The sequence below is a fragment of the Nuphar pumila genome, chromosome 16, assembly GCF_984573655.1.
Source record: "Nuphar pumila chromosome 16, dmNupPumi1.hap1.1, whole genome shotgun sequence".
Lineage (NCBI taxonomy): Eukaryota > Viridiplantae > Streptophyta > Magnoliopsida > Nymphaeales > Nymphaeaceae > Nuphar > Nuphar pumila.
In genome coordinates, this window is record NC_143264.1 from 69,197,901 (window position 1) to 69,224,312 (window position 26,412).

General features: G+C 40.9%; 1 protein-coding gene across 3 annotated transcripts in view; it reads right to left on the bottom strand.

Moving 5' to 3' along the window:
• PDE194 (formyltransferase) overlaps window positions 1–26,412 on the bottom strand; it is an 89,143-nt gene that overhangs the window by 37,779 nt on the left and 24,952 nt on the right. For 2 of the 3 annotated variants that reach the window (XR_016428197.1, XM_089990708.1), the window contains exons 5-7: window positions 13,904–13,974; window positions 13,692–13,796; window positions 6,435–6,468 (exon numbers count right to left, since the gene is read on the bottom strand). Coding sequence is in view for 2 of the 3 variants with exons in the window: in XM_089990708.1 (XP_089846834.1) it covers window positions 6,435–6,468; window positions 13,692–13,796; window positions 13,904–13,974 (210 nt within the window). In the remaining variant the exon portion in view is untranslated. The remainder of the gene's footprint in view (window positions 1–6,434; window positions 6,469–13,691; window positions 13,797–13,903; window positions 13,975–26,412) is intronic. The other variant, XM_089990709.1, reaches the window with a different exon arrangement.

Below are 26,412 nucleotides of genomic sequence, written 5' to 3' on the forward strand. Positions count from 1 at the left end.
GGAAAATAAGAAAGAAGCAAGAAACAAGACAAAGAAAGTAAGAAAATAATAAGGAATTAGGACCAGTCACAAATTTCAATTATTGAGATTTTCATGGTTTAAAACTTTAAAGCATTGCTACCATGAAAATCTTCAAGAATAAACCTGCAGTGAAAAAGAGAAAGGAGAACAGACGGATAAAGAAGCAGTTGTAACCCATACCACCTTTGTTGTGAGGGGACAAGCACCTAAAGTGACATTCATATTAGGACTCTAATTAGGATACTTGAAAACGATGACTGAAGACATTATAGATTTACAGCAAAAGAGAATGGCCAACTCAAAAACATAATAATACAATATTTAACAGTCTGCCACAAATTAATTATTCACCTAAATGAATACCTAGAATACCTCTGGCAGCAGACCAGGCCAGATGTTAAACATTGATGCTTGAAGAAACACAAATGCAATTGTCTGCCATTGATGAATATTTGATGATGCTAGATCAGACCAATGAATATTCTGTTGCAAATGTGCCCGCACTGAAATCAATGCCATTTGGCACCAGATGTCCCAGAGATGTCCTTGATATTGGATAAAATTTCCACTTCATTTAACTGTAAGTAAAGAAATGGCATTCTCAAAACTTTTCCATGGAGTTAAAAGGTTGTATACACTTTATGTGGATTGCAGATGAAATGGGATGGTGTTTGTTGGAAGGATGAGCCTCTTCTTCTGGAGACATCTTGACAATATTACCATTCTACATCATTTTGTGTTAATAAAATTACAGCATCCAAAAGAAATTAGATTCAAAAGCATACGATTCCAGGAAAATTTTCTTGACAGAGTTTCTAAAGTTGAAGTTAACATGTATAAGCCTTAGCATAAGAACTTAACACTGACAGAATTCTTGGTGAAATCAAAAGCAATATAACATTAAATAAAGATGTAAAACAGAACAGATCCGATGATCAAGATTTAGAGCAAAGTAATGAAAACAAATTTACAAGTTATCTACTTAAGGAATTTCAAACAGATGCCCACCTGAAGTAAATATGGGACTCCAGTGCTAGAACATCTGGTCTAAAAATGGAAAAACACACTTTCAAGTTTTTATGCATTAAAAAAAGTTAAACTCAAGACGATTCAAGTTAAAAATCACTTGTATATTTTTAAAGTAAATATGCATCCATATCAAACAAACTGTCCCTTCAAAATCCACATGGACCCCCTTTCTCAGTTGGACCACAGACTGGGGGTTCAAAACTAGCAAAAGCTGTAATATTGTGTGCTTTTATACTATGTTAAATTCTGAGATTTTAAAAAATTGGCTAATTGTTGTAGAAATATCGGTAAAATACTTGATATTAGGTAATGACATTTGAATTTGGGCTTGGCCCAGGTCTCATCGGCAAGACCTAAACGAGCCAATTGAAAGGTGATAAAAACTTTTATTTTCGACCTTTAAAATCAAGCAAAATTCAAGGGTGAAATTTATTTTATTTTTCTGAATTCGGGTTACAGTTGGCCCGAAAATCATTTTTTTCAAAAAAGGCCTGCCTCGTTGGAGCCAGGTCTGAGTTGGATCGGACCGAACCCGATCCGTATGATCTAAGTCAATATGGATATGGACTCAGACCAAGACCCATACTAATTAGGATCTGGTCCAGTTCAAGATACATATGGATATGAAGTTGAATCCTGAATTCAGATTCAGATCCAATGAAATAAAAGCTTTAAATTCAATATAAAGGTCTAATTTAAGGACATTTGAAACTCCCAAAGTGATAAGACACCTTTTGAAACTTTTTGGATATTTATTATTAATTAATTAATTATTTATTTATTAAATAATAAATAATTCCGAAATTTTATTTTTGATATCGCAGAGTTCTACGTTTTTGGAACTCTACCAAGAATTAGGGATTTTAGAAGAGCCCACATGTAGTAAAAAGTAAAAACAATAAAGTAATACATTTGTTAAAAAGTGAAAAAGAGGTTAGAGATAGAGTTAGTAGAACTCTATCTCGAAGCCAAATGGGTGAGAATTTCGAGAAGGACATCACTCTCTCTCAAGAAGACCAAAAATAAATTAAATTAAATTAAATTAAATTAAAAAATAAAATTATAAATGAGTCTAACTCACCGCTCTCTTTAGATTTCGTTTTCTAGAGAGAGAGAGAGAAGGAAGAAGGAAAAAGAAAGAAAAGAAAGAGAAGAGAGAAAAAAGAAATGAAGGAAAAGGGAGAAGGATCTCCTTCCGTTTCGGGCATCCGACGTATATTTTCGGTCTTTCTCCATCTCTGAAAGAAGGTACAAATTTTTCTCTTGATTCGAATTGAGGGAAATAGCCTAAATTAAGTTTATGTAATGTTTTTGGTGGAAAGAAAGGAAAAAAATTTGATTTAGAATATAAGAATATACATATATATAACATTACGATGATTATGTATATATATCTATATACATATGTATGAGATGATTTCCTTTCTTTTCAGTCGATATATATACATCTAATGCTAAATCAGCCATTTATTTTCCGTCATGGCATGTATTCGATTTTCTGACTTTATGCCTATAGCTAAACTAGTCTTACTGTCCATATGGACAGATCTGGACAAATATGTCCCACTTGCGCATGGACAGATCTGCAGATTTTTTGCTACGTAGATCTAGTTCAGATCTATCGATTTCTTTTTGTGTGCACGCAATCAAGCCAGGCCTGCCGCAAGGCCTGATATATATATATATATATATATATATATATATATATATATATATATATATATATATATATATATATATATATGTGGTGGGGGGGGGGGGGGGGGGGGAAACTGGACATGGATGCATTCAACGCCTTGAAGTCTGATTTTGGGATCAGACCTGTGGTAGGTCCAGATCTGCTGATTTATTTTTAAATCATTATCAAACTTGTCGCAGTTTCCAGCATAATTGAATATGTTCTTTATTTTTTTTATGTTGTCATAATTAGATGGGTGTTAAGCTGATAACATATTTATTTCTAGTAACTATGCTGACCTGAATACAGCTTGTATCGGGTGCTGATTAGACCCGATAAATTGTTGTTTTCTAGTAGCAGATACTAGTTGTATCGGGTGCTGACCAGACCCGATAGCATGTTCTTTTCGGGTGACTGTTCAGACCCGAATATAGCTTGTATCGGGTGCTAACCAGACCCAAGAAATTGTGGATTTCCGGTGGGTGGTCAAACCCAGATACTAGTTGTATCGGGTGCTGACCAGACCCGATAATATGTTCTTTTCGGATGACTTCAGACCAGGGTTACCGGAAGCGCCTAGCTAAAAGGGGAAGCGCGCTTCCCCGAAGCGTGGGGGGAAGCGTCCCCCTTTTTTGGGAAGCGTGTTTCCCTTTAATGGGGGATGCGTTTCCCTTTAATGGGGGACGCGCTTCCCTTTAATGGGAAGCGCGCTTCCCATCACGCTTCCCCCTCGCTTCCCCTGTTTTTTCAATTTTTTTGTATTTTTTATTTTTTATTTTTATTTTTTTTCGCTTCCCCCTCGCTTCCAAGACGCTTCCTATGTCGCTTCCGAGACGCTTCCTAGGTCGCTTCCGAGACACTTCCCGAATCGCTCCTAAGTGGTCCCACGCTTCCCCGCTTCCTAAAATTTTGAAAGTGCCTCGCTTCCCGCTTCCCGTATCGCTTCCCGCTCCCGCTTCCTCAACTGGCAACCATGCTTCAGACCCGAATATAGCTTGTATCGGGTGCTAACCAGACCCAATAAATTGTGGATTTCTGATGGCTTGTCAAACCCAGATACTAGTTGTATCGGGTGCTGACCATACCCGATAACATGTTTTTTTCAGGTGACTGTTCAGACCCGAATATAGCTTGTATCGGGTGCTGACAAGGCCCAATAAATTGTGGATTTCTGGTGGCTAGTCAAACCCAGATACTAGTTGTATCGGATGCTGACCAGACCTAATAACATGTTCTTTTCGGGTGACTATTTAGACCCAAATACAGCTTGTATTAGGTGCTAACCAGACCCGATAAATTGGTGCTTTCGAGTGGTTGGTAAGACCCAGATACGAGCTATATCGGGTGCTGACCAAACCCGATAACATAGTGATTTTGGTTGGCTGGTCAGACCCAGATACGAGCTGTATCGGGTGCTGACCAGACCCGATAACATGGTGATTTCGGGTGGCTGGTCAAACCCAGATACGAGCTGTATCGGGTGTTGACCAGACCTGATAAATTATTGTTTTCGAGTGGCTGGTGAGTCCCGAATACATGTATTAGGTGCGAACCAGACCCGAATATATATTGATCAGATTGTTCACACAATGATGTTGACTTTAGTAACTATGTTTGTATAGTTGTATGCATACATGTTATTTTCTTGCTTAAATATGCATCAAGAGAGTAATTCTAGCATGTTACGTTTTTGTATATGTAGATGCATTAAACACGTGATCGGTTCGGCTTTTGGTGGGCTGTTATCGAGAAGATGTGCAACCTTGTCCGTTGTCCACTGCTTTGGTTGCATGCTGTTATCGAGTGGCTGGTGAGTCCCGAATACATGCTGCCAATAGCATGCTAGTGTTGTCCAGTGTGTGGGAGGAGCATAGCTTTGGGCTCGATAATTATGTTATGTATCCTGAGCATGCCCGAATTGGCAAAAATGTTTATTGTTTGCATATGCTCATGAAATTGAATATTATGTTGGCATAAATATGCATATCATGAGCACGTAAATTTCTGAAGTTATATTATTATTGCATTAACATGATCATGTGCATGTTTGGATGTTATGAATGAGATGAATCATGAAAGAAAAATGTATGCTGCAAGTATATATTCAAATGCATATGTAAGTTGTTTTATATGTGCATTCTTGTTGTGTATGAATGAATGTGCATTGTAGACATGTTTGAATGCATCGAATAACATGTTCACTGAGGATTTTTGCATAAGATGCATCGGCAGTCAGATGTGAACTACCGTAGGCCATGTGGGCCAGGAGCATGTGTTGCTCCGAGTTTTGTTTTATGCATTGCAAAATCCATTCTGAAATTATTCGTTTTTTAAATTAATTGTATTGTTAAATATTGTAACGGGCCAAGGTCTCGTATTGTGTTTTGCATGTTGATTTGCAAAACAATTCTTTTGTAAAGAATTTGACTTTTGATAAAAAGATAAAAGAGAGAAACACTGTAATTAATGTTTTTCTTCCTGTATGTCACTTCCACAGTGTGAGAATCCTGGATGGCGGTTTTGAAAAAAACGTGAGGATACTAAAACTCTATGTGCGATTATGCCCTTAAACCCGATATAGTGGTTCGCCTCCCGGCCACGGTTTTAGGGAGTTTTCAGTTACTTTGCCTAGAGGTGGTGTTGTAGAAACAGTTGTTGTTATTGGTATACCAAGAAAGTGGCATCAGTGGACGTTGATTTCCCTGGTATCCCTACATTAGATGTTGATCTTTGATATCAGTCGAGGGTCAAGTGTGGAACCCAGTAATAAAATACAAATTGTGTATTAAGCTACAACTGGGAACCTATCTTAGACTTCGAGAATTTATGGTGCTTGTTTTGAGTATCCGCAGGTTTTAATGAAAAGTGGGATTAAACTTGTAGGAATTTAATAGGGACATGCATGCAAAAGAAAACTCTAATAATAATTCAATAAGTTACCCATGCAATAACATTGATATTATACATATTTATTGTTCTGCAATTAGTTCATGCATCCTTACCTGTTTCCTTTCCACGTGAGATATTGTTGTTGCATGATAATTGTTATTAAATCCATGAATGGTTAGTTGAATTATGAGATAGTTGTAGTTTATGTTTCTCTAAAAATATTGCATGGATTTGATTTATGTTTTTCTTGCCTATTTGAATCTTTAGAGGAATCCATATGCAGGATCATTGATTCTGACCCTGTGCCCTTTATGTTTTTCACAAGATCCGAAGCCCAATTATGAGATCGACTGTCATTGGGAGCTTACGAGACTGTGTGACTGTTTTGACATTTTCTTTGGGATAGTGTGGCTCCATAATTTTAGACATTTATTTGATTATGTTCTTAAACTTTAATTATTGATGAATAAAGTTAATTAGTTGATTTTTTTGGTTAATATAAAATCCCTTGAGGCTTAGATTGTGTTATGTCTGTAAGGCTCCGAATCTCTGGGTATGGTTTTCGCAATTGTTTAAAAAAAATCACTTTTCAACGGGGATGAGTTAGGGTCGTTACAAAAGTTGATTAGGATCAAGTGGTTACTTAGCCACTATCCAATTGACATGAAGCCTAAGAACGCACATTGTACTCATTGGAAATGCACCTGCCAACAGAAAAGAATAAAGATGCAGACAAAAGAAGCAACAAGAAGAACAATATGCATTTTGCTCACAAATGAAGAGTTCCTAAATAATGAGGAAATTATAAGTTGAATACCTTGATCAAATAGTATGGAACGCAACTCTGGTGCCTACAATGCAAGATTGAAATTGCTTAATACTGCATGCAACTAATGGCTCACTTATGTTAAAATGTGTATTGAAAGATAAATGCTTATAGAAGTTCAGGTAATGCATGTCAAAGAATAGCATTGATAGTTTTCATTGGTAAAATTACTGTTTATGATCATAGAATGAGATGCTAGTGCTCAAGTGTGTGTTAGAGAGTTTTACTTTTGTCCTTTTTCTGCAGGTTAGGGCTAATTTCTATGGTCATGCCCATTGGTGGTGCATATCTAATATGCATCGGGCATCTTTTGGTGAAAGTTCATATTATTCACGTTAAGGGATTACCCTCATCCCCTTTTAATAGAATGCATAGTTCCACAATTTCATTAGCTACGTTAGCTAGTTTCTTGCTGCATTGTAAAAGAGATGCACAGGATTTCCCCCTTGCCTACAAGAGAATCAGGGTTATGTCTGGTTATTTTTTCTCTAGCCTAGGGTTAGATACCAAATTTACAATCGGTCCCAATTGTTAGTAGTTGAACAGTTGGAAAGCAGTTCATGAATATGAAAGAGATGGTGCAAGGTTATTGAGGAATTTAATGTAAGAACAGCTATCAAAACTGCAACAACTTGTGGCACATATTTCTAGAAAAACAGCCATCAGAATTCGAAATGACTTGTAAGTCCTATTTCTAGAAAATCCTAGCTGAAAGATGGAGCAATAATCAAGCTGAAATATGAGCGCTTATTTGATCTGGCTAAAGACAAAGATAGTCTAGTTACAGCCTGTAGTTTGGGACACAGCTTTCAGTGGGATCTATAGCTAGCTCTGGCTGCTGCTTAACAGTCAGCTTTTAGAATATCTTTTTACCAACTTTAATGAGAGCATCAGGAAGTGTTCTGAACCAAGTGATTTCACCATCAAGAAGTGTTAAGCTTCCCTTTTAGAACCGCTGATTGCCCGGTTTCCTCAAAAAAAGGTCACCTGAGATCTTCTTGCACCTATAGCTTTCCAAGATGGTGAAAGTAGAGTCAAGCTAACTATTTTTGTGTCATATAGGTGCAATTCCAAGTGAAAAGGTGACTATAAATCCATCAACAGATCAACAAACAAAGAGTGGATGTGTCTAGGAACATGCAAGCTGTTGAGAAATGTATATATTGTATCACTAGTGTTCTTGTGGCCCCTCTTGTACATTACATTATTTTTAAGGGGTATTTCTGTACATAATATAATTCAGTTGTAGGAGCCAAAAAGTAATATGGTCTTTTATGTCCTTTTCCATAGTGTAGTTGTAAAGGAGGTCCTCTCTTCATAAGGGTTGTAACAAATTGTTTCTTTATGAAATGAACTCTCGAGTATTCTTCTCTCTTCATGCTTGCTTCTTCTCTCATGGCTGCAGGCTTAATATTTGAGCTCAATTGTGGTATCCAAGTCATATTTAGCGCCAGAAAAAGCATCTGATAGTGCTGGAGAAGAATCTGGACTGAACCCTCTCATCGAAATTGTGCTTTGCTGATGTCAGCCAAAGAAGAACGACTGTACGCCGTACGGTCAGTTAAGGTTTTACATTTCTGAGTTGGAGGTTTTGAAGAGTTTGATCATTCATTTTGGCCCGTTAGTATCCGATTTTATATGAATTTTTCTGTCCGATTTTATATGAATTTTTCTGTGATTTTCATGAAGTGGCGTGACATCTGGACAGAGGTTAGAAATCTCTAAATCTGATCAGATTTACTGGTTTTTGAGGGCATAGATCATTCCTATTTGGGTCATTTTTTGTGTAGGAAGCTAGTGTGGCAGTTTTCTTGGTGTGTTGAGAGGATTATTGTTAGTTCTCGTGTTTTTTTAAGCATCCAATAGAAGTAGTGACTTGATTGTGAAGGCATAAATACATATGGGATGCTTGTTTTGGTGAGTATATCTCTGTTATACAGAGGAATATACCTTGTTAACTTTCTAGCATGTCTATGCATTGTGGTGGCAAGTGTTGGTAAATCAGTTGTTGATTTTCATGCTATTTTGTTGTTGTTGGTATGAATAACAGTTTTATTTCTTGGATTGATAGACCGGTTCTTGTTTGTGACTGTGACCAGTTATGTTCTTCTTGGCCTATCTTGCTGAATTGTTTGATTATACCGTATATTTGGTGTTGCTAGTGTGGTTTCTTTGTGATTTGTGCAGCTAGTCTTGCAGTTTGGGGTTTGATGTGTGATGGAGAAGGAACTGGTTCAGCTGATTCCAGTTAAGTTGGATGGGACCAACCATGCTTATTGGTCTGAATATATGAGGACTGTTATTAAGGGCTTCGGTTATGGAGGATATTTGGATGGATCAAAAAGGAAGCCAAAGGATGAGGAGGACTATGCCATTGCTTTTCCTGAATGGGACAAGGAAAACTCAAAAGTAAACCATGGATTTTAAGGTCAGTGGAGCACAAAATATTGCCCTAAACATAGAGAAGCATGAGGAACCAAAAGACGTGTGGAATTATTTGAAACAAGTTTATGAGAAATCCAACTGGGCTCATAGGTACCAGTTTGGTCAAGACTTAAAAGGCCTTAAGGCAAGGAGATGAATCTATTCAAGTCTTTTTCGCTAAGTTTCAGCAGTTATATGATAGTCTCATGACTATGTTGCCTAATGTGAAGTGTGCTAAGTGCAAGGGATGTGCTGAATGTAAGAGACTTGAAGAAGAGGCAAGGGATCAACAACAGGTGATTGATCCGTTGATGGCCTTACATGCAGAGTTTGATAGTATACGAAGTGGTATTCTTCATCGCTCCACATTGCCCATTCTAGTGCAGACTCTCGCAGAGTTCATCGCTGAAGAGACCAAGAATAGGTCTCTCAGTAGTCAACCCATTGAGAAGACCGTGCTTGGTGTGACCAGGCAGACAAGGAATAGAGGAGGAGGTAGATTTGGGAGACACAGAGGTGATATGAGCTCTATTTGATGTCATTATTGCAAAATGCAAAGAGATGGGTCACATTAAAAACACTTGTCCTGCTCTAAAAAAGAAAGAGGCTTATGTAGCATCACCTTTAGGAGAGGTTGTGAAGCCTAAAGACTCCACAAGGGCAGTGAGTATTGTTCAACATCCCTCTTCTACTTCAGGAGGCCCTTCAGATCCTATGTTTGTAGCTCGCCATGATGTCTTGGAGCATATTCAGCCGTTTCTAGCTCAGTTAGCTATTTCCTCCACTTCCTCGTCTCCCCTACTTTTGGTACTGCCTTCGCAGGTACACCTGATGTTGCCTCAGGTTGGTTAACAGATTCAGGTGACTCGTCATATGACGGCTCATGAATCTATACTAACCAATTGTCATCCCTTTAGTGGTTTGTTTTTTATGTCACACAAGTGTGGGTGCAGATGTGGGTGAGAGTGCGGGTGCAAAGGGTGTGACGACAATTTCAAAAAACTTGGGTGCAGATATATATACACACACAAGTATTTATGTATATACTATAGATAAAACTGAAGTTGGTTAGGGTTAATTGAATCCAGTTTTGGATAAAAATGGACCCTAGTGCAGTTGCTGCACCCAACACTGTGAAAGTCATGTTCAAGTGTCACACCCGTATGAATGCGGGTGCAACATGGGTGCGTTGGCCTTTTAGAAGAATTTGTGTTACATAGTTCCTTTTGATTTGTTGATGGCTCCTCTATGCTTGTATTAAAAGATGGTTCAATCACTCCTAATTCTTCACCTGGAAGAAATTTGCATATCTCTCAAGTATATTATGTACCTTCATTAGCTATGAATCTTATATTTGTTTGTCAAAATCACTAAGCAAAGTTGTAATGTTAATGAATTGTATTGTAGAGGATCAGCTATCAGGGAGGAAGATGGAGACTGGCTATAGGAGAGGAGACCTATACTATTTGGATTGGCTTGACTTGAGATCTCAGAGGAGGATGGGAGACAAGAGATAGACTTAGTGCAACAGTTTTGGATGAGTCTGAGTTATGGCATCAGTGGCTTGGCCATATTAGTAGTTCTAGACTTTAACATCTTATATCCAGTGATAGTTTTAGAGAGTCTAAAGTGCTTGTGCCTGATCATGTAAGAGAATATCATGAGAATATCAGAGTTGCATGCTAGCTAAGAGTCACGCTTTACCTTTTGTGTCTAGAGAGGTTGAGTCTAAGGGAGCTTTTGATCTTGTACACTCAGATGTGTGGGTCCACCACTTGTAGTGTCAAAAGGGGGATCCTCATATTTTGTTACGTTCATTGATGTGTACGAAATTCACATGGATCTTCTTTATGAGGAATAGAAATGAACTTTTTGAAATTTTCAAGAAATTTTGTGCCATGATTAAGACTCAATTCTCTGATCGAATTAAAGTTTTGTGCTTAGATTCTGTGGGAGAATACGTTAACAATGTGTTTCAAAACTTTTTAAAGGAAAAAGGAATTGTGCATCAAAAATCTTGTCCATACACACATGAGAAAAATGGAGTTGCAGAGAAAAAAATAGGCACATTTTGGAGACTACTAGAGCACTTTTGTTTGCCAGTTATGTACCTAAGGAGTATTGGGCTGATGTTGTTATTATGCCAGTGTACTGGATTAATTGTATGACTTCAGGAGTTCTTAAAAGTAGCTCTCCATATTAGAAGCTATATGGAACATATCCCAATTACAAAATGATGAAGGCGTTTGGATGTACATGTTTTGTGCTCAAGCTTGAACGATTCAGAGATGAACTTTCTCCTCCTGCAGTCAAATATTGATATTTGGGATTACCTAATGGTCAAAAATGTTATAAATTCTATGATCATGTTGAGAAAAAAGTGTGGATTTCTCGACATGTGTTTCTTAAGCATGTACCATACTTTATGCAACATAAGGATGAGAAGGACAGTGCAATGGATTTCTCATTTCTGATGCCATACCTTGTAAAAGAAAGGGAAGATAAGACTCCTGATATTCAGAATGTGCCCCATAATCCTAAAAATAGGTTCGGTCAGACCTATATTAGGAGACAAGAGGGTGTTATATTCATACTTTACTTGAGTCAAATAGATTAGGAAGAATTTGGAACCCTAGAAGCCAATCTTGATATCCTTCCAGTTGATTCTGAGCCAACAATTCAAGTTCAAGAACCTTCACCCTCTTCTCCTTTAACTTCATCTCTTTCTTAGGTATGACGCAGTCCTCGAATTTTTGTTTTACCTACTCAATTTGTGTCATATGAATCTTTTTCTCCAAAACACCGAGCATACCTAGCATTGATTTATTATTATCTTGAGCCTAAGTCTTATTCAAAAGTTGCTTCCAAGGAAGAATGGCAGTAGGCAATGATGCTTTGGAGAGGATATAAACTTGGGACTTGGTGAAGCTTCCTATAGGCAAAACTGTAGTGGGTTGCAAGTGGGTGTACAAGATAAAAACCAATGCAGATGGTTTTATCGAAAGGTATAAAGCTAGATTGGCGGCAAAGGAATACAATCAACAGTTTTGGATTGATTATGTTGAGACATTTGCACTTGTGCATATGACAACCATTAGGACCTTATTAGTTGTGCCAACAATAAGGCAATAGAAGTTGCGGCAGTTAGATGTGAAAAATGCCTTTTTGAATAAAGACATGAATGAGGAAGTATATATGGAGTTACCACAAGGGTATTGTGTTCCTGAAAGCAGGGTTTGCATAGTGAAAAAAGCATTGTATGGTCTCAAACAAGCTCCACGAGCTTGGTTTGAGAAATTTAGTTTTGTTGTGAAAGCCTTAGGGTTTGAGCAAAGTTATCATGATCCAACTCTATTTGTCTCATCTTTATATCAAGGGAAGTGCATACTTCTTTTGTATGTAGATGATATGATCATCACTGGTGAGGATCTACAGAAGATTGAAAACACTAAGAAGAAGCTAGCTAGTATATTCGAAATAAAAGATTTGGGATACTTAAAGTACTTTCTTGGACTTGAAGTTGCATACTCAGAAAGAGGATTATACTTGTATCAGTATAAGTATGCAACTGACCTTGTAACGAGAGCTAGGTTGGCAAATGACTCAAAGCATCTTGAATCTCCTATGGAGCCAAATATGAAACTAAGGTGTACAGATGAAGAACTAGATGATCCTGTGATTTTTAGGCAGTTAGTTGGGGCTTGATATATCTGACTATTTCTAGACTAGACATTGCCTATGCAGTTTATGCAGTAAGCCAATTCATGAGTTGTTCTAGAATTATTCATCTTGTTGCAGTGTTATGTATCATCCAATATGTGAGGGACATTATGCATTTTGACATGTTCTTTTACTCATCATCCTCCACAGAGTGCAAAGCATATTATGATGTTGATTTTAGAGGATCTACTTGTGATAGATTGTTTGCTACTGGGTTCTGCAGTTTTCTTGGAAGCTTTATGATCTGAAAGAAGAGTAAGAAGCAACAGAGGGTTGCATTGTCCACAATAGAGGCAGAATATAGAACTATGTCTCAAGTCGCAACAGAGATAATCTGAATCAGATGGCTATTAAAGGAATTTGGGATACTTGTTCATGGAAAAACTTCCTTGTATTGTGATAACATGAGTGTTATTTACATAGTAAAGAATCTTGAATTTCATGAATAGACAAAGCATATAGAGATAGAATGTCACTTTACAAGGAGAGCATATGAAGATGGGATTATCACTCTTGAGCATGTATGCTCAGAAGAGCAAATTGCTGATGTATTTATTAAAAGCCTTGTACCTTCACATTTCAACACATTTCTCTTCAAACTTGGAATGATTCCACTTGCGTCATCCCAAGTTTGAGGGGGAATGTTGAGAAATGTAAACATTGTATCACTAGTGTTCTTGTGGCTCCTCTTGTACATTACATTATTTTTAAGGGGTATTTTTGTACATAATATAATTCAGTTGTAGGAGTCAAAAAGTCATATGGTCTTTTATGCCCTTTTTGTTAGTGCAGTTGTAAAGGAGGCCATCCCTTTATAAGGGTTGTAATAAATTGTTTCTTTATGAAATGAACTGTCGAGTATTCTTCTCTCTTTGTGCTTGCTTCTTCTCTCATGGTTGCAAGCTTAATATTTGAGCTCAAATACAAGCCAATAGGAGATGGTCTAGAGTTTAACTTTTACAGCAATAAATGCAAACATTATAAGTATTAATAAGATAATTTGGATAACATTTCATAAGTTTTGGGATCAGGACAAATTTTTCCATATGAATTCACCATCACCAGATCATAAAATAAATCCTGAATCCAGTTGTAAGGAATTACTTTAATATGATTGTCAACTTCTAATTTTTCTTTGGCAATAACTGGTCCAGCATCCAAGGCACAGATTGTGTATGCAAGTGAAACACCTGTTTCCCTAACACCGTCCTGTTGCCAAAATTTTCAAGTACAGCGAATAGATTGAACATTCAATCTGCAAATCCAAAATCCGAAACATCACAAATTCTGTTCATAGTTATAAATGATGATAATACCTGTAATGCTCTTTGAACAGGGGCAGCTCCACGGTATAATGGCAACAAGCTGGGGTGTATGTTTACAGTGCCTATAGAATTCATGTAAACAATAATTACACAAGCAGAATGACAATTAGAAATAACACTAATTAGATATATCCACTAACAAGAAGAAACGTGTACTTTGCACAGAACATTTAAAAAGCTGATGGCTAGAGAAACATCCAAAATGGTTAAACAGTGAGATGAAAGCACTATACATAATGCATCCAGGCCAAATATCGATTCCCCACACAAGGCATGAAAAGCATGTTCTTTAATAATCTTTCCAGAAATTACGACTCTAAAGTGTTCGATGCATGTATTACGAGTACTCCAAGGGACCTCTTAAACAGCTACCAAGGTCAACATTTGAGATATCTTATGAGTGTAGAGAAACTGAAATGATATTACTGTGAAGAATCCTTGCAAACAATCAAGTTTTCAAATAACTTGATAATTCAAATACTCAAGACACAAAATAAATGCACAGTGTTTATAAGCTTTACACCACAAAAGAAATGCAATAAATGCACAGTGTTTATAAACTTTACACCACAAAATAAGTGCAATAAATGCACAGTGTTTATAAGCTTAAGGAGACAACTCCTTATTGAAATTCCCTCTTTACAATGGGCTTACAGCCCTTATTTATAAGCTTTAGCAACTCATAAGAGCTGTTGGGCTGATTCCCAACAGCTCTAATTAGAGCCGTTGGGAGTCAGCCCAACGTCTCTTATTCTTACCTGTGTACAACAGTCAGTGGCTGACTGTTGTACACTGTACACAGTCAGCTACTGATTGTACAAAAATAGTACATAAAAAAAAAAGATAAAGTAAAAAGAAAAAGTTACAAAAATAAGAAAAAATTAAAAAGAAGAATTACAATCATATTCAACAACATGAATATGCGTAAAATGACTAAAATACCCCTACAGCTAATACAAGAAAAAAAATTATATATATATATATATATATATATATATATATATATATATATATATATATATATATATAAGTAGATGGATACATGTACATATACATGTATATGTATCTTCTTTTATATATATAAAATATATATTATAAAATACATTGTCTTATGGATTACAATTTAACAATTGCAACTATTAAAATAGAACAATTAGAGAGCCAAATGTGAAAAGCAAAGTAAAACAATGGCAAAAGGCTGCATAATTATCAGAGTTAAGATTACAATAGCCCAGTTAAATATTTAGAGACTATATCTTTGAAGGTTAGAATGTCCTTTGTGGGAAGACAAAGTAAATTTGTTTGATCTAATCTTGTTTAGCCAATAAACCCATTCCCTGCAACCAGAGCCACCATAATGAAGTTTTCCCCTGCTATTCATATTGTAAAAACACACAAGGTACTTAACCAAATCAATAATAAAGTTCAAAACATTCTTGAAGTTGGTTAAAATAGAGTAAGAGCAGTCATTTTGCTGACGAGAACTTGCTCACACTCCAAGTAATGTGGGAGGGCATGGTTTTCAAGGTTAGGATTCATGGGGTCCTTCTAGCGAAACATGATGAGACAGGTTGTCCTTTGCATTGTCAAACACTTGTGCTGCATCCATCTATCATTTTGATGAGGTTTGATAGTTTAAAAAAGAAAGGAGTCCAATGTCCTATGACCAAGTTAAATGAAGGATATAGTCAAAGAAAGTCAATATACAACTCTTGATAGTTTAAGAAAGGAGTTTAATGTCCTATGACCAACTGCTGTGTGATGATCTCTTAATCTTTGGTCATTTTTTTGGCAAGTGGGTCATCATCATCATATTCAGAATGTAGAACAATGGTTGAAAGTCTTTATTCTTTGCATTTTTTCAAAATTCTTCTTTGAATTTCTTCTAGTTCAGCTGTAACATCAGCACAAAAAGTGGCAGGAATAGATGGATAATCACATGGACGTATATTTTGATGAAGACCTACAATATATTGCTTAAATCTATACAGTCCACATCTAATAATAGCACCACAAATGTAATGCCCCAAAATCGTGGACTTGAAACCTTTTATGAGAAAGGTTGAAAGCTTTGAAATCAATCATTTATCAGAGTTTGAAACAAAAGTTCAGCGGAAGATCAGGTTTAAAACAGCAAATCCCTAGACTTTGGGTGCATTACAACGCAAATGCAATCTTTCCCTTACAAACTGATTTGCAACTCGAATATACATTTTATTGAAATGAAAATAAGAATCACGTTTTGGTAATACAATTTTAGAAATCCAGAGTTCTAATCAGAAGAGATGTTTTCAAAGAAACTTTATACAACATCTATCAAAAGTGTTCCCAAGAGCGCAATGGAAAGGGGCCTTGCCTTGAACGCATTACGTCATCGTGCCATCGCAAACTGTATAACTTGATCACCACCTGCCCATGAAATGGGTCAGTCTCACAACAGACTAGTAGGGGTGCAAAAGACAAAAAAGAACAAATGCTGCAATAAGCAAGATATCTGCTAGATCAAGCAGGGAAAAGCAAGACTAACAGATCGGACAAAACGTGTTGTGAAGTAAGCAAAGCTCTAGTAAAGCAAACAGCTACAATACAAGAGCAGTAAGGATCATAGTGTTAAACAAGCAACTATAGTAATCCAACAGATACTATAGGTGAAGAGTAACTAACTCTATTCAACAATCAAGCAAAGCAATTGCATAAGACAAGCATTCATAACAATACTTGTAACATGTATACAAGTACCATTGGGTGGCTCAATCCATTGGCAAGTAGCTACATTAATTATAAGGCACAAATCATCGCATTACAACAATTCATACGCTACACATGATACGCAATCATACGATAGCAGTTATATCACAAAATGTAATAACTAACATAATGTTAATAGTACAAGTAATTGACTAGTATGAGAAGGTAGTTATTATTTAGCAAAGAACTGCGTAAGCAATTTAACCAACTAGAGTAACGCCTCGACAGGCGTACATAGCTCAACGAGTAGCGTACCGAACTACCGAGCTAACAAGTAAGCAAGCACTCAGACATAAACAACTGGAAATCAAGGGAGAAGGTCTCATAACTTACCCATCGCTGAATAGGATGCTTAATGCGTGACGGCCTTTGAGCCGGATCATTGGCGATGCTTTCCACATTCCTCGGCTCTGTATTTTTATCCCGTCTAATGTATACCTGCCCAGAGAAGCGTTCTACTGGGGGTGGCTCAACTGGGGATGATTCAACACAACACGCATATCGCATAATCATGTGTGTAAGTTATATCTTGTCTTATCCGTCATTGTGGGTACGCACAAGGCAAACGTAGAAACAGTCGGAATCGATTCGGGGGTTCATTATGTTATGTATTTTATTATACCTCGAATGACTGACTGAGTTTGCTCCTAAGGGGACGGCCAGTGACCAAGAGAGTAAATCCCCAAAGGCAAACAAAGGCCCAATGGATGTGCATCCGAACTTCTGCAAAAGTGGCCTGAAGGATTTCTCCTAACCTCCGATAAATGGATAACTGAGGAAGTCGGATCTTTGCCCGAGATTTCCATTAATAATTGTCCATCGGAGTTTTGTACCATCCATCATCTCTCTTGATGGACCATCCAGAATGAGTTTGGAGGCGAAGGTGGGGGATCACCGGAGCTTGGAGGCTGTCGTCAGCTTCGATCGCCGACGTCTTGCAACATAGGGGACGGAGAGGGGGTTCATCGCGTTGTCGAGGGGGGGGGTCTGTCGAACTGAGAGAGGAGGCGGTCGGACGGAGTTGCTCGTCGGCGTCTCCAATCGTCGGCGGCAGCGTGAGAGAGACGAAGCAGAGGAGAGAGAAGGGGCGAGGGTTTTGGACCCTCGCCCGAGACGCCTGCGTCTTTTAAAAGACGCAGGTTCTCGAGGCTTCGAGAACCTGGGTCTGGGTTAGGCTCGGGTCCGGTTCAGACCCGGATCCGGGCCTGACACAACGGACCAAAACCCGACACATGTCTGGCATGTGCAGGGCACGTGTCTGACACGATTTTTTTTTACACGGGTGTTACATCCTACTTCCCTTAAAAGAATTTCGTCCTCGAAATTTCATAGGAAGGTGATATGCCTAGACCGCAGCCTAAGGGAACTAGGTATAGATCAGGATGCATGTGCGCACACGAGTCCCCAGACACATAAGCTTCTGAAGGGATCAGGACAACACATAATGAGTCCCGGAGAAAGGCTCGAAACCAACAACTCGGTCGAACAAAATGTATATGTGAATTCATTAATAACTTGTCTTCGCAAGAGTTCATACAGAGCCACTAACAAGAGTTTAGTGGAAGACTATAAGAATGTTTATTCGTTATCTTCATGAAGAGACACAATGAGTCATCAAAGAAAAGGGATCTAGTAGAAGACCATAGGAAAGGTTTATTCAGTATCTTCTACTTGATCTGATATGGATGAAGAGACAAAGCGAGACATTGCCAATTTACGTTCCTTGAACAAGGTCTCTAAATCATTATCAAGACGTCGTGTGTCGCTCTCACAATTTCTAACAAAACTCTGTGTCCTTAACAACCATAATCTATTCCCATATCTCAAGGCCTTACACGGCCAACTGTCAACTATTACGACTCACTTAAGACGTCATACTTTCTCAGAAAAGCCCACCCTTCCATAGAAGGGCCAAAACATAATGATGATCTAAAATCAATAAAGATTTGATTCACACATCTGAGTTGGGCATATAATCATGCTATAACAGAAATCCAAAACTATAGATTCATAACTAGCTATATCAATCAGTATCAAAAGATCGCCACGGCTCACCATAACCTTTCATGGAAATCAGAATCCATAAGTTCCCTGCCGGACCTCCGGATCTGAAAAACGTACGACCTCACAAGGAAACACCGCTCTAGATGGTATACATGGTCTTGGACAGTACACTTCCTTACAGTTCACCGTCTTCGCGGCTACCCGCTCTTGGACAGTGTATATCCTCACAAAGATTCTACCACTCTAGCCGAGTTACCAGATCATGGTCATACCTACCCTCACAGAGAATCCTTTGGGAACTCAATCCTCAACAAAGGCCATATCCAATGAAAATCATTGTGATACACGCATCAACACAAATGACCGTTCACCGGGTCGATAGCCACTAATATGATTAACAAGATCCATGCCGGATCACCTGGTCTGGGAAAATGTACGACCTCACAAGGAATTACCACCCTAGATGGTATACCTGATCTTGGACCATACACTTCCTCACAGGAGTTCACCGTCTTTGCGGCTACCCGCTCTTGGACAGTGCACATCCTCACAGAAATCTACCACTCTAGTTGGGTCACCTCATCTTGGTCATACACCCCCCTCGCAGATAATCCATTGGAGATCAGATCCTCAACAGATACCGTACACAGTGATACATGCATCAATACAATCGACTGCTCAGGACAATTGACCGCTCTCAGGGTCAGAAGCCACCAAAATGAGCATAAGCATATATACCAGCAATATGCAACGTATCATTTCTCATGGCAGAACAAAACATAAAATCACGAGTTCTTCCAACAAGGTTCCACGAACCATAATCATATATTGAATATAAACATTCACCGCATGCTCTCGATAATTCTATTCAGGTGGCATGACAACAACATCACATAGAAGCTATGTCACATGGGTGCGGGTGCGGGTGCGACACGGGTGCGGCACAATTTTAAAATTTTTGGACACGGGGACTCGACAATATATATATATATATATATATATATAATTTTATTTTATTTTTAAAATGCCACAGCTGACAGCACAGTCTGTGTGTCTGCGCACAGTCACAGACTGTGACTGTGCACTGTGCACAAGCACAGACTGTGCACAAGCACAGACTGTGCACAGGCACAGCACTGTGCACAGGCACAGACTGTGCACTGTGCACTGTGCACAGTCACAGTCACAGTCACAGTCACGCAGCACAGTCACAGTCTGCACAGTGCCTTTTTTTATATATTTTTTTAAATAAAAAATATAAAAAATTGGTTATTTAGGGACATTTTTGGACTCGGTCAAAGTTGACCGAGTCCAAAATGTGGACGGACTAAGCCTGGAATCGTTGACCGAGTCCGACTCGACATTGACCGAGTCCGGGCCGAGTCCGAAGCCGCACCCGAGTCCGCACCCGGGTCGGGGCGTGTCGACTCGGTGCGGCATGTAAAAACCAGTTTAAAAAAAAATTAAAAAGATCGGACCCGAGACGGGTCCAGACCCGACCCGGATCCAACCTGTGCCAGCCCCTCGAAAACCCTTTTCGAGGGGACTGGCAGCCCACGGCAGGGGGCCTCTCCGGCGACACAGGGGGCGGGCCCTGTGTGCGCCCCCTCCCTATTTAAAAGACGAGAGGGGAGGGCCTACGAGCCTCCCCCGACCCCCCCCCCCCCCGACTCTCTCTCTCATCTCTCGTCTCTCTCCCCTCTGCTCTCTCTTCCCCCGACTCCATCTCCCTCTCCCTTTGCCGACGCCGGCCAACCCCTCCCCCCCCCCCCCTTCACGGCGCCACCCTCTCCGGCGAGCTCCCTCCTCGGCAACCACCTCCCCGGCGTCCTCCCTTCTCTCCGGCAGCCGCAGGTGAGCCCCCTCCCTCACTGTCTCCTCTCCTGTTACGGCAGGCAGGGGCCAAAGGGCCCTGCGACTGCCCCCCCCCCTCCTTTTGTTCACCTTCCGGCAGGGGCCATCGGCCCCTGCCCCCCCTTTTTTTTCTCTCCACGAACGACAGGGGCCATTGGCCCCTGCCGCCTCTCAGATAGCCGCAGGGGGGCCTTTGGCCCCTGCGCTCTCTCCCTTCTCTTTTGGCAGGGGCCGATAGGCCCCTGCCCTTCTCTTTTGGTAGGGGCCGATGGCCCCTACTCTTCTCCTTAAAAGAGAAGCAGGAGCCACTTTGGCTCCTGCCTCCCTTCTTTTGGAAAAAAACCCAGCAAGGGCCATTTCGCCCATGCTCCTATTTTAAACCGACAAGGGCCAGAGGCCCTTGTCTCTTTTCTGGCGAGCAAGGGCTCGGCAGGGGCCTTTGGCCCCTGCACTCTCCCCCACCCTATTCATTTCATTGGTAGGGGCCATCGGCCCCTTTCTTTTAAAGAAAGGCTGGCAGGAGCCGAAGGTTCCTGCCCCACCTTCTTTTAACACCCAGCAAGGGCCTCGAAGGCCCTTGCCCTCCTTTAGAAATCCGGCAGGGGACGATGGCCCCTGCACCCATCTCCTTTAACGACATGGGTCATTGGACCCTACCCCGTTCTCTTTCGCAACGGTAGGGGCCAATGACCCCTGCATTGGATTGCAGAGAAACTGAGTTTTCTCCCTATCTATATTTATTTTATGCGTGCTAAACTACGTACTTTTGCAGTGTTACGCAACGGAGCCCGTTCGCACCCCGCGAACTAAACCGACGATCACTTACGTTCGTAAACGGCTTCATTCTCGCAATACTCCAAGGTAGGAGAAGTTGCACAAGGACTTAAATAATTAAAGCAAGCTTAAATAATTGATAATTGAAATGACTTAATGATATATTTATATACTTATATGTATATAAGTACACTTTAAATCAAGGACGCGGTTTCGCGATCCTTGTCCTTTGCTTTCGCATTTCAGTTTGCCGTCGCGCTTTGCGCCCAGGCTTTTACTTTCGTATTTACTGCTTATTGTCTTTTAATTCAAGGACGCGGTTTCGCGGTCCTTGTCCTTTGCTTACGCACTTTCTGTTTTTGTTGCCGTCGCGCTTTGCGCCCAGGCTTTTGCTTTCATAGTTACTACTTACTGTCTTGTAATTCAAGGATGCGGTTTCGCGATCCTTGTCCCTTGCTTTCGCAGTTCCTGTTTGCCGTCGCGCTTCGCGCCCAGGCACTTCCTTTTCGCATTATTATCTTTTGTTTCTTTTCCTTGCCATAGACTCAGTGCATTCGAGAGGAATACCTATTCCTCTTTCCACCCGATATGTTTTGGGAAAACCCTTGATCTGGAGCAAGACCAAGTTGTTGGGTGATAGGTTCCTTTGTGAAACCCATTTGTTCGTTACTTCCTGCTGCATAAATTATGTATGCCTAATTTAGTTCTTTCTGTCTTTGTACTCTCCTGCTAGTTTTTCGCAAAACTAACCCATTTCATGAGCACAGGTGACGATTAGGTGCATCAGGCGATGGCGCGACTGCGAGATGATTTAAGGATCCACTGTTTCTGCTCGTAGTGCTTCTCCTGGACATTTTTGGTTTTTGATACGGTTTTTCCCTTGAGGAAACTCAAATTTTGTACAACTTGATACTCTCTTCAAATAGAATGAATGGTTTCCTAAGTATTATTGCAGATCGTCCATGGTAAATCTTTGTTTTCTCGCTAACGTGCCCAAGGTTGTCAAACCTGTCCTTTTTATTTTAAAAGAAATCGTTTCCGCTGATTTAGAAATAAACTTTGTAAAGAAAAGGAATTTTCCAACTATTTCAAGGAATTTATAAGGTTCAAAATTTTGGGGCGTTACAACTTGGTATCAGAGCAGATCGAAACAGTGATTCTTAGTCATCGAGCATCCGCATCGCGCTGTAAGTAATTTAATTTCTCTTTTTCTATAATATTAGACTAGAGTATACCTTACATGAGTATTTGGGATTTTTCTTGTCTAAAGAAAAAATGAACCCTCCGGATGGTGAAAGATTTGGACGCAGAAGAGGCGCGAGAAGAACGCGTTGTCGTTCTGTGAGGGGTAGAAGCTCTGTGGTAGGAAGACTTGAGCGTTCTTCTATCGGTTCAGATCATTAGACCAGCGGGCCGCCCCCTCCCACTTTTGCGGATTCTTGGGGCTTTACGCTTCTGGATACCTACCAGGCACCGCTAGCCGCGACATGGGCAGCAGTGCACTTTCGGGAAGGAAGTCGTGTGCCAAATCATGTTTTAGTTAATCGACACACTTCTCGGGAATCCTCTGAAGCAGAATCCCCCTGGCAAGCCCAGATGGGATGCAATTTCTGCGGCGAAGAAGGACATGCGATGGATAATTGTCAACTCAGGGAAGCATACGATAGAAGGGCGACTGCAGCACAAGATCTGGAAGACACAGCATCCTCTGTCCAGGGTACTTTTGACACATCATCGTGTGATGGACAAATATTACCCCTAGAGAGTGCTCAGGACATCGCTCCACCCACTCATATGCCTTCCCCCAACTCACCAATTTACACACCATCCCCAGACTCGCCACAATATATATCGGATACTCCGGTAAACACTCTGGCTTCACCGCTATACATATCGGATTCCCCGGTGTACACACCAGCTCCACCGCTGTACATACCGGATTCTCCGGTGTACACTCCGGCTTCGCCGCCCTATGCACCGGATGCCTCGCCACATTACTCCCCCACTACTCCTCTTCACGGGCAAGAAGTCCCGAATGAGGATTTGCATCCTTTTCTCCCTCTGCGCGGGTTAAGGCGCAGGGGTATCGCAAGAGAGTACTTGAGGAAGTACTCTCATCATTATCCCTAAAAGATATAAACTCGTTGGTTTGTGTACCCGTGGACAGTTTTTGTTTTAACTTTTTGTAAGTGCCCTCTTATACCAGCACTGCTGGGCTTTTGTAATCTCTATTACTCGAAAATATGATAAACTTTTTTATATTACTCTTCTCTTTCAAGTATTGACTTATGTATCATCTGGGTATTTTAAGGATGGTTCGAGGGTCGAACGAAGGTTCGTCTGACAAATGGTCAGATCAACGGGGATTCATCATGGAATCTTTGAGCGCATTGGCTAGCGCCATGCGAAATCAAGCACACAACCAAGTACCTACCCCAGAACCAAGCCACCCTGCGACAGTATCATATGAAAAGTTCTTAAAGCTCGATCCTCCAACCTTCGCAGGCAAGCCCGACCCCGATGCAGCTGAAAACTGGATTTTGGAAATAGAACGAGTTTTCCAAGTTTTGACAGTCCCAGAAGACAAGAAGACCCTTTATGGTACTTTCAGACTTTTGGGTGCCGCCCGCCATTGGTGGGACACGACTCGGAACATACAGTTCCCGACAGACTCGTTTATTCCTTGGGAGGCTTTCAAGAAGGCTTTCTTGGAGAACTATTTTCCTCCTCATGCGAGGGAGAGGAAAAAGGTGGAGTTCTTGGAACTTTGCCAAGGCTCGTCAAGTCTGGTGGACTACATCTCCAGGTTCCAGGAATTGGAGCGTCATTGCCCCAACTTATTTGCAGATGATCGGGAGCGGGCGGGTAAATTCATCCGCGGATTAAAGGAAGGACTCCGACCAAGGGTCCTAAACAGCATGCCATCAACTCTCTCCGCAGCTGTTGCTGCAGCCACTCTCCTGACTGAGGATTGGGAACGCTCTAAGAGCACCCAAAGCAAGAAGCCACCCGTTGCGGGTAACGATCAAAAGAGATATCCCTCTGGCGGTCAAGCCAAGCGACCGCCCTCTTTCATAAACAAGAAAGGTGGAAGAAAGCCATATCCTCCTTCCAAACGTCAGCGTCCTCAGGGCAACCCTCCCGCCCGGCAGCAGGCGGGCGATGTCTGCCCCAAATGCGGACGACCTCACCCCGGGCAAGCATGCCCTCTTCTTACAGGCGGATGCCTGTACTGTGGCAAGATGGGTCACTTTGCACGCGAATGCCGCAAGAAGGCGGCTGACGACCTCAGAAGGAATAATAGAGCACCTCTGCTCCCCCGACCACCGCCGCAACCGCAACAACAGCAACATTCTTATCAGGCGCAACAACCACAGTCCAGCGGCCAGAAGAAAGCACCGGGGCGCGTTTACACTGCCACGGTCGAACAACTGACCAAGGGCGAGCTTGTGCAAGGTACCATCTTGATTGCTAACCAAGCAGCTTTCGTACTCTTTGATTGCGGTGCCACTCATTCTTTTATTTCTGTAAAATTTGTTGAACTCTTGCACGTACCTGTAAGTTCGTTAGATAATGCTCTCAACGTCTATAACCCGATTGGGAAGAGCACTATTTGTGCGACCTACGTGCCAGCTTTGGACATAGTCTTGGCAGATCGACATTATCCGGCCTGCACTATCCTTCTAGATATGACCGAATTTGACGTCATCCTAGGCATGGATTGGCTGCACAAGTACCATGCCAAGATCTTTTGCCATGAAAGCAAAATTGTGTTATCTCCACCAGGGATGCCTAAGGTGGAATTCAAGTTCGTGAAGGCGGTCCGTGCAAGCAAGATGATTTCTTCGCTAAAGGCACAACATTACCTGAGAAGGGGATGCACTGCCTTTTTATTCAGTGTCGTCCAGTCCGAACCGACACTAGTTTCGATTAGAGATCTGGAGGTGGTTCGGGATTTTCCAGACATCTTCCCAGAGAAGCTGCCAGGACTTCCCCCACCACGAGAGGTTGAATTCAACATCGAGTTGCTACCAGGTACTGCGCCAATTTCTAAAGCTCCATACCGTATGGCGCCAGCCGAGCTCGAGGAACTCAAGAAGCAGCTACAGGAATTGATGGATCTAGGATTCATTCGCCCCAGTGTCTCGCCTTGGGGAGCTCCTGTTTTATTCGTTAAAAAGAAAGATGGATCATTGCGGTTGTGCATCGACTATCGAATGCTCAACCAGGCCACGATAAAGAATAAATATCCGTTACCGCGTATCGAAGATTTGTTCGATCAACTGCGGAATGCCAAGATTTTCTCAAAGATCGACCTTAGGTCAGGATACCATCAACTCAGAATTAAGGGAGATGACATCTCCAAGACGGCTTTTCGAACCAGGTATGGGCATTTCGAGTTTACTGTCATGCCTTTCGGACTCACCAACGCTCCTGCAGCCTTCATGGACCTCATGAACCGTGTGTTTAAACCCTTTTTAGACACCTTCGTCATCGTGTTCATTGATGACATCTTGGTGTACTCAGAGACCTGGGATCAACATCGCGAACACCTGATCATCATTTTGGAAACCTTGCGGAAGGAGCGTTTGTTTGCTAAATTCTCTAAAAGCGAGTTTTGGCTTAAGGAGGTTATGTTTTTGGGACATGTTATATCCGAGAAAGGCGTATCCGTAGATCCTGCAAAGGTGGAGGCCGTACTAAACTGGCAGCAACCGAGGAATGTTCGTGACATCAGAAGTTTCCTTGGATTAGCTGGATATTATCGAAGATTTATCCAAGACTTTTCCAAAATCTCTCTGCCTATGACAAAGCTGCTAAAGATGGAGGCTAAGTTCGTGTGGGACGATTCGTGCGAAAACAGTTTTCAGTTGCTGAAGGAACGACTTACTACCGCTCCTATCTTAGCCTTGCCTTCGGGACAAGGCGGCTTCGTAATTTATACTGACGCTTCCGGGACAGGCTTGGGCTGCGTCCTAATGCAGAATGGTAAGGTAATCGCCTACGCATCGCGTCAACTTAAGATTCATGAGAAGAATTATCCGACTCATGACTTGGAATTAGCGGTTGTGGTTTTCGCATTAAAGATTTGGCGACACTACTTGTACGGGGAACAATTC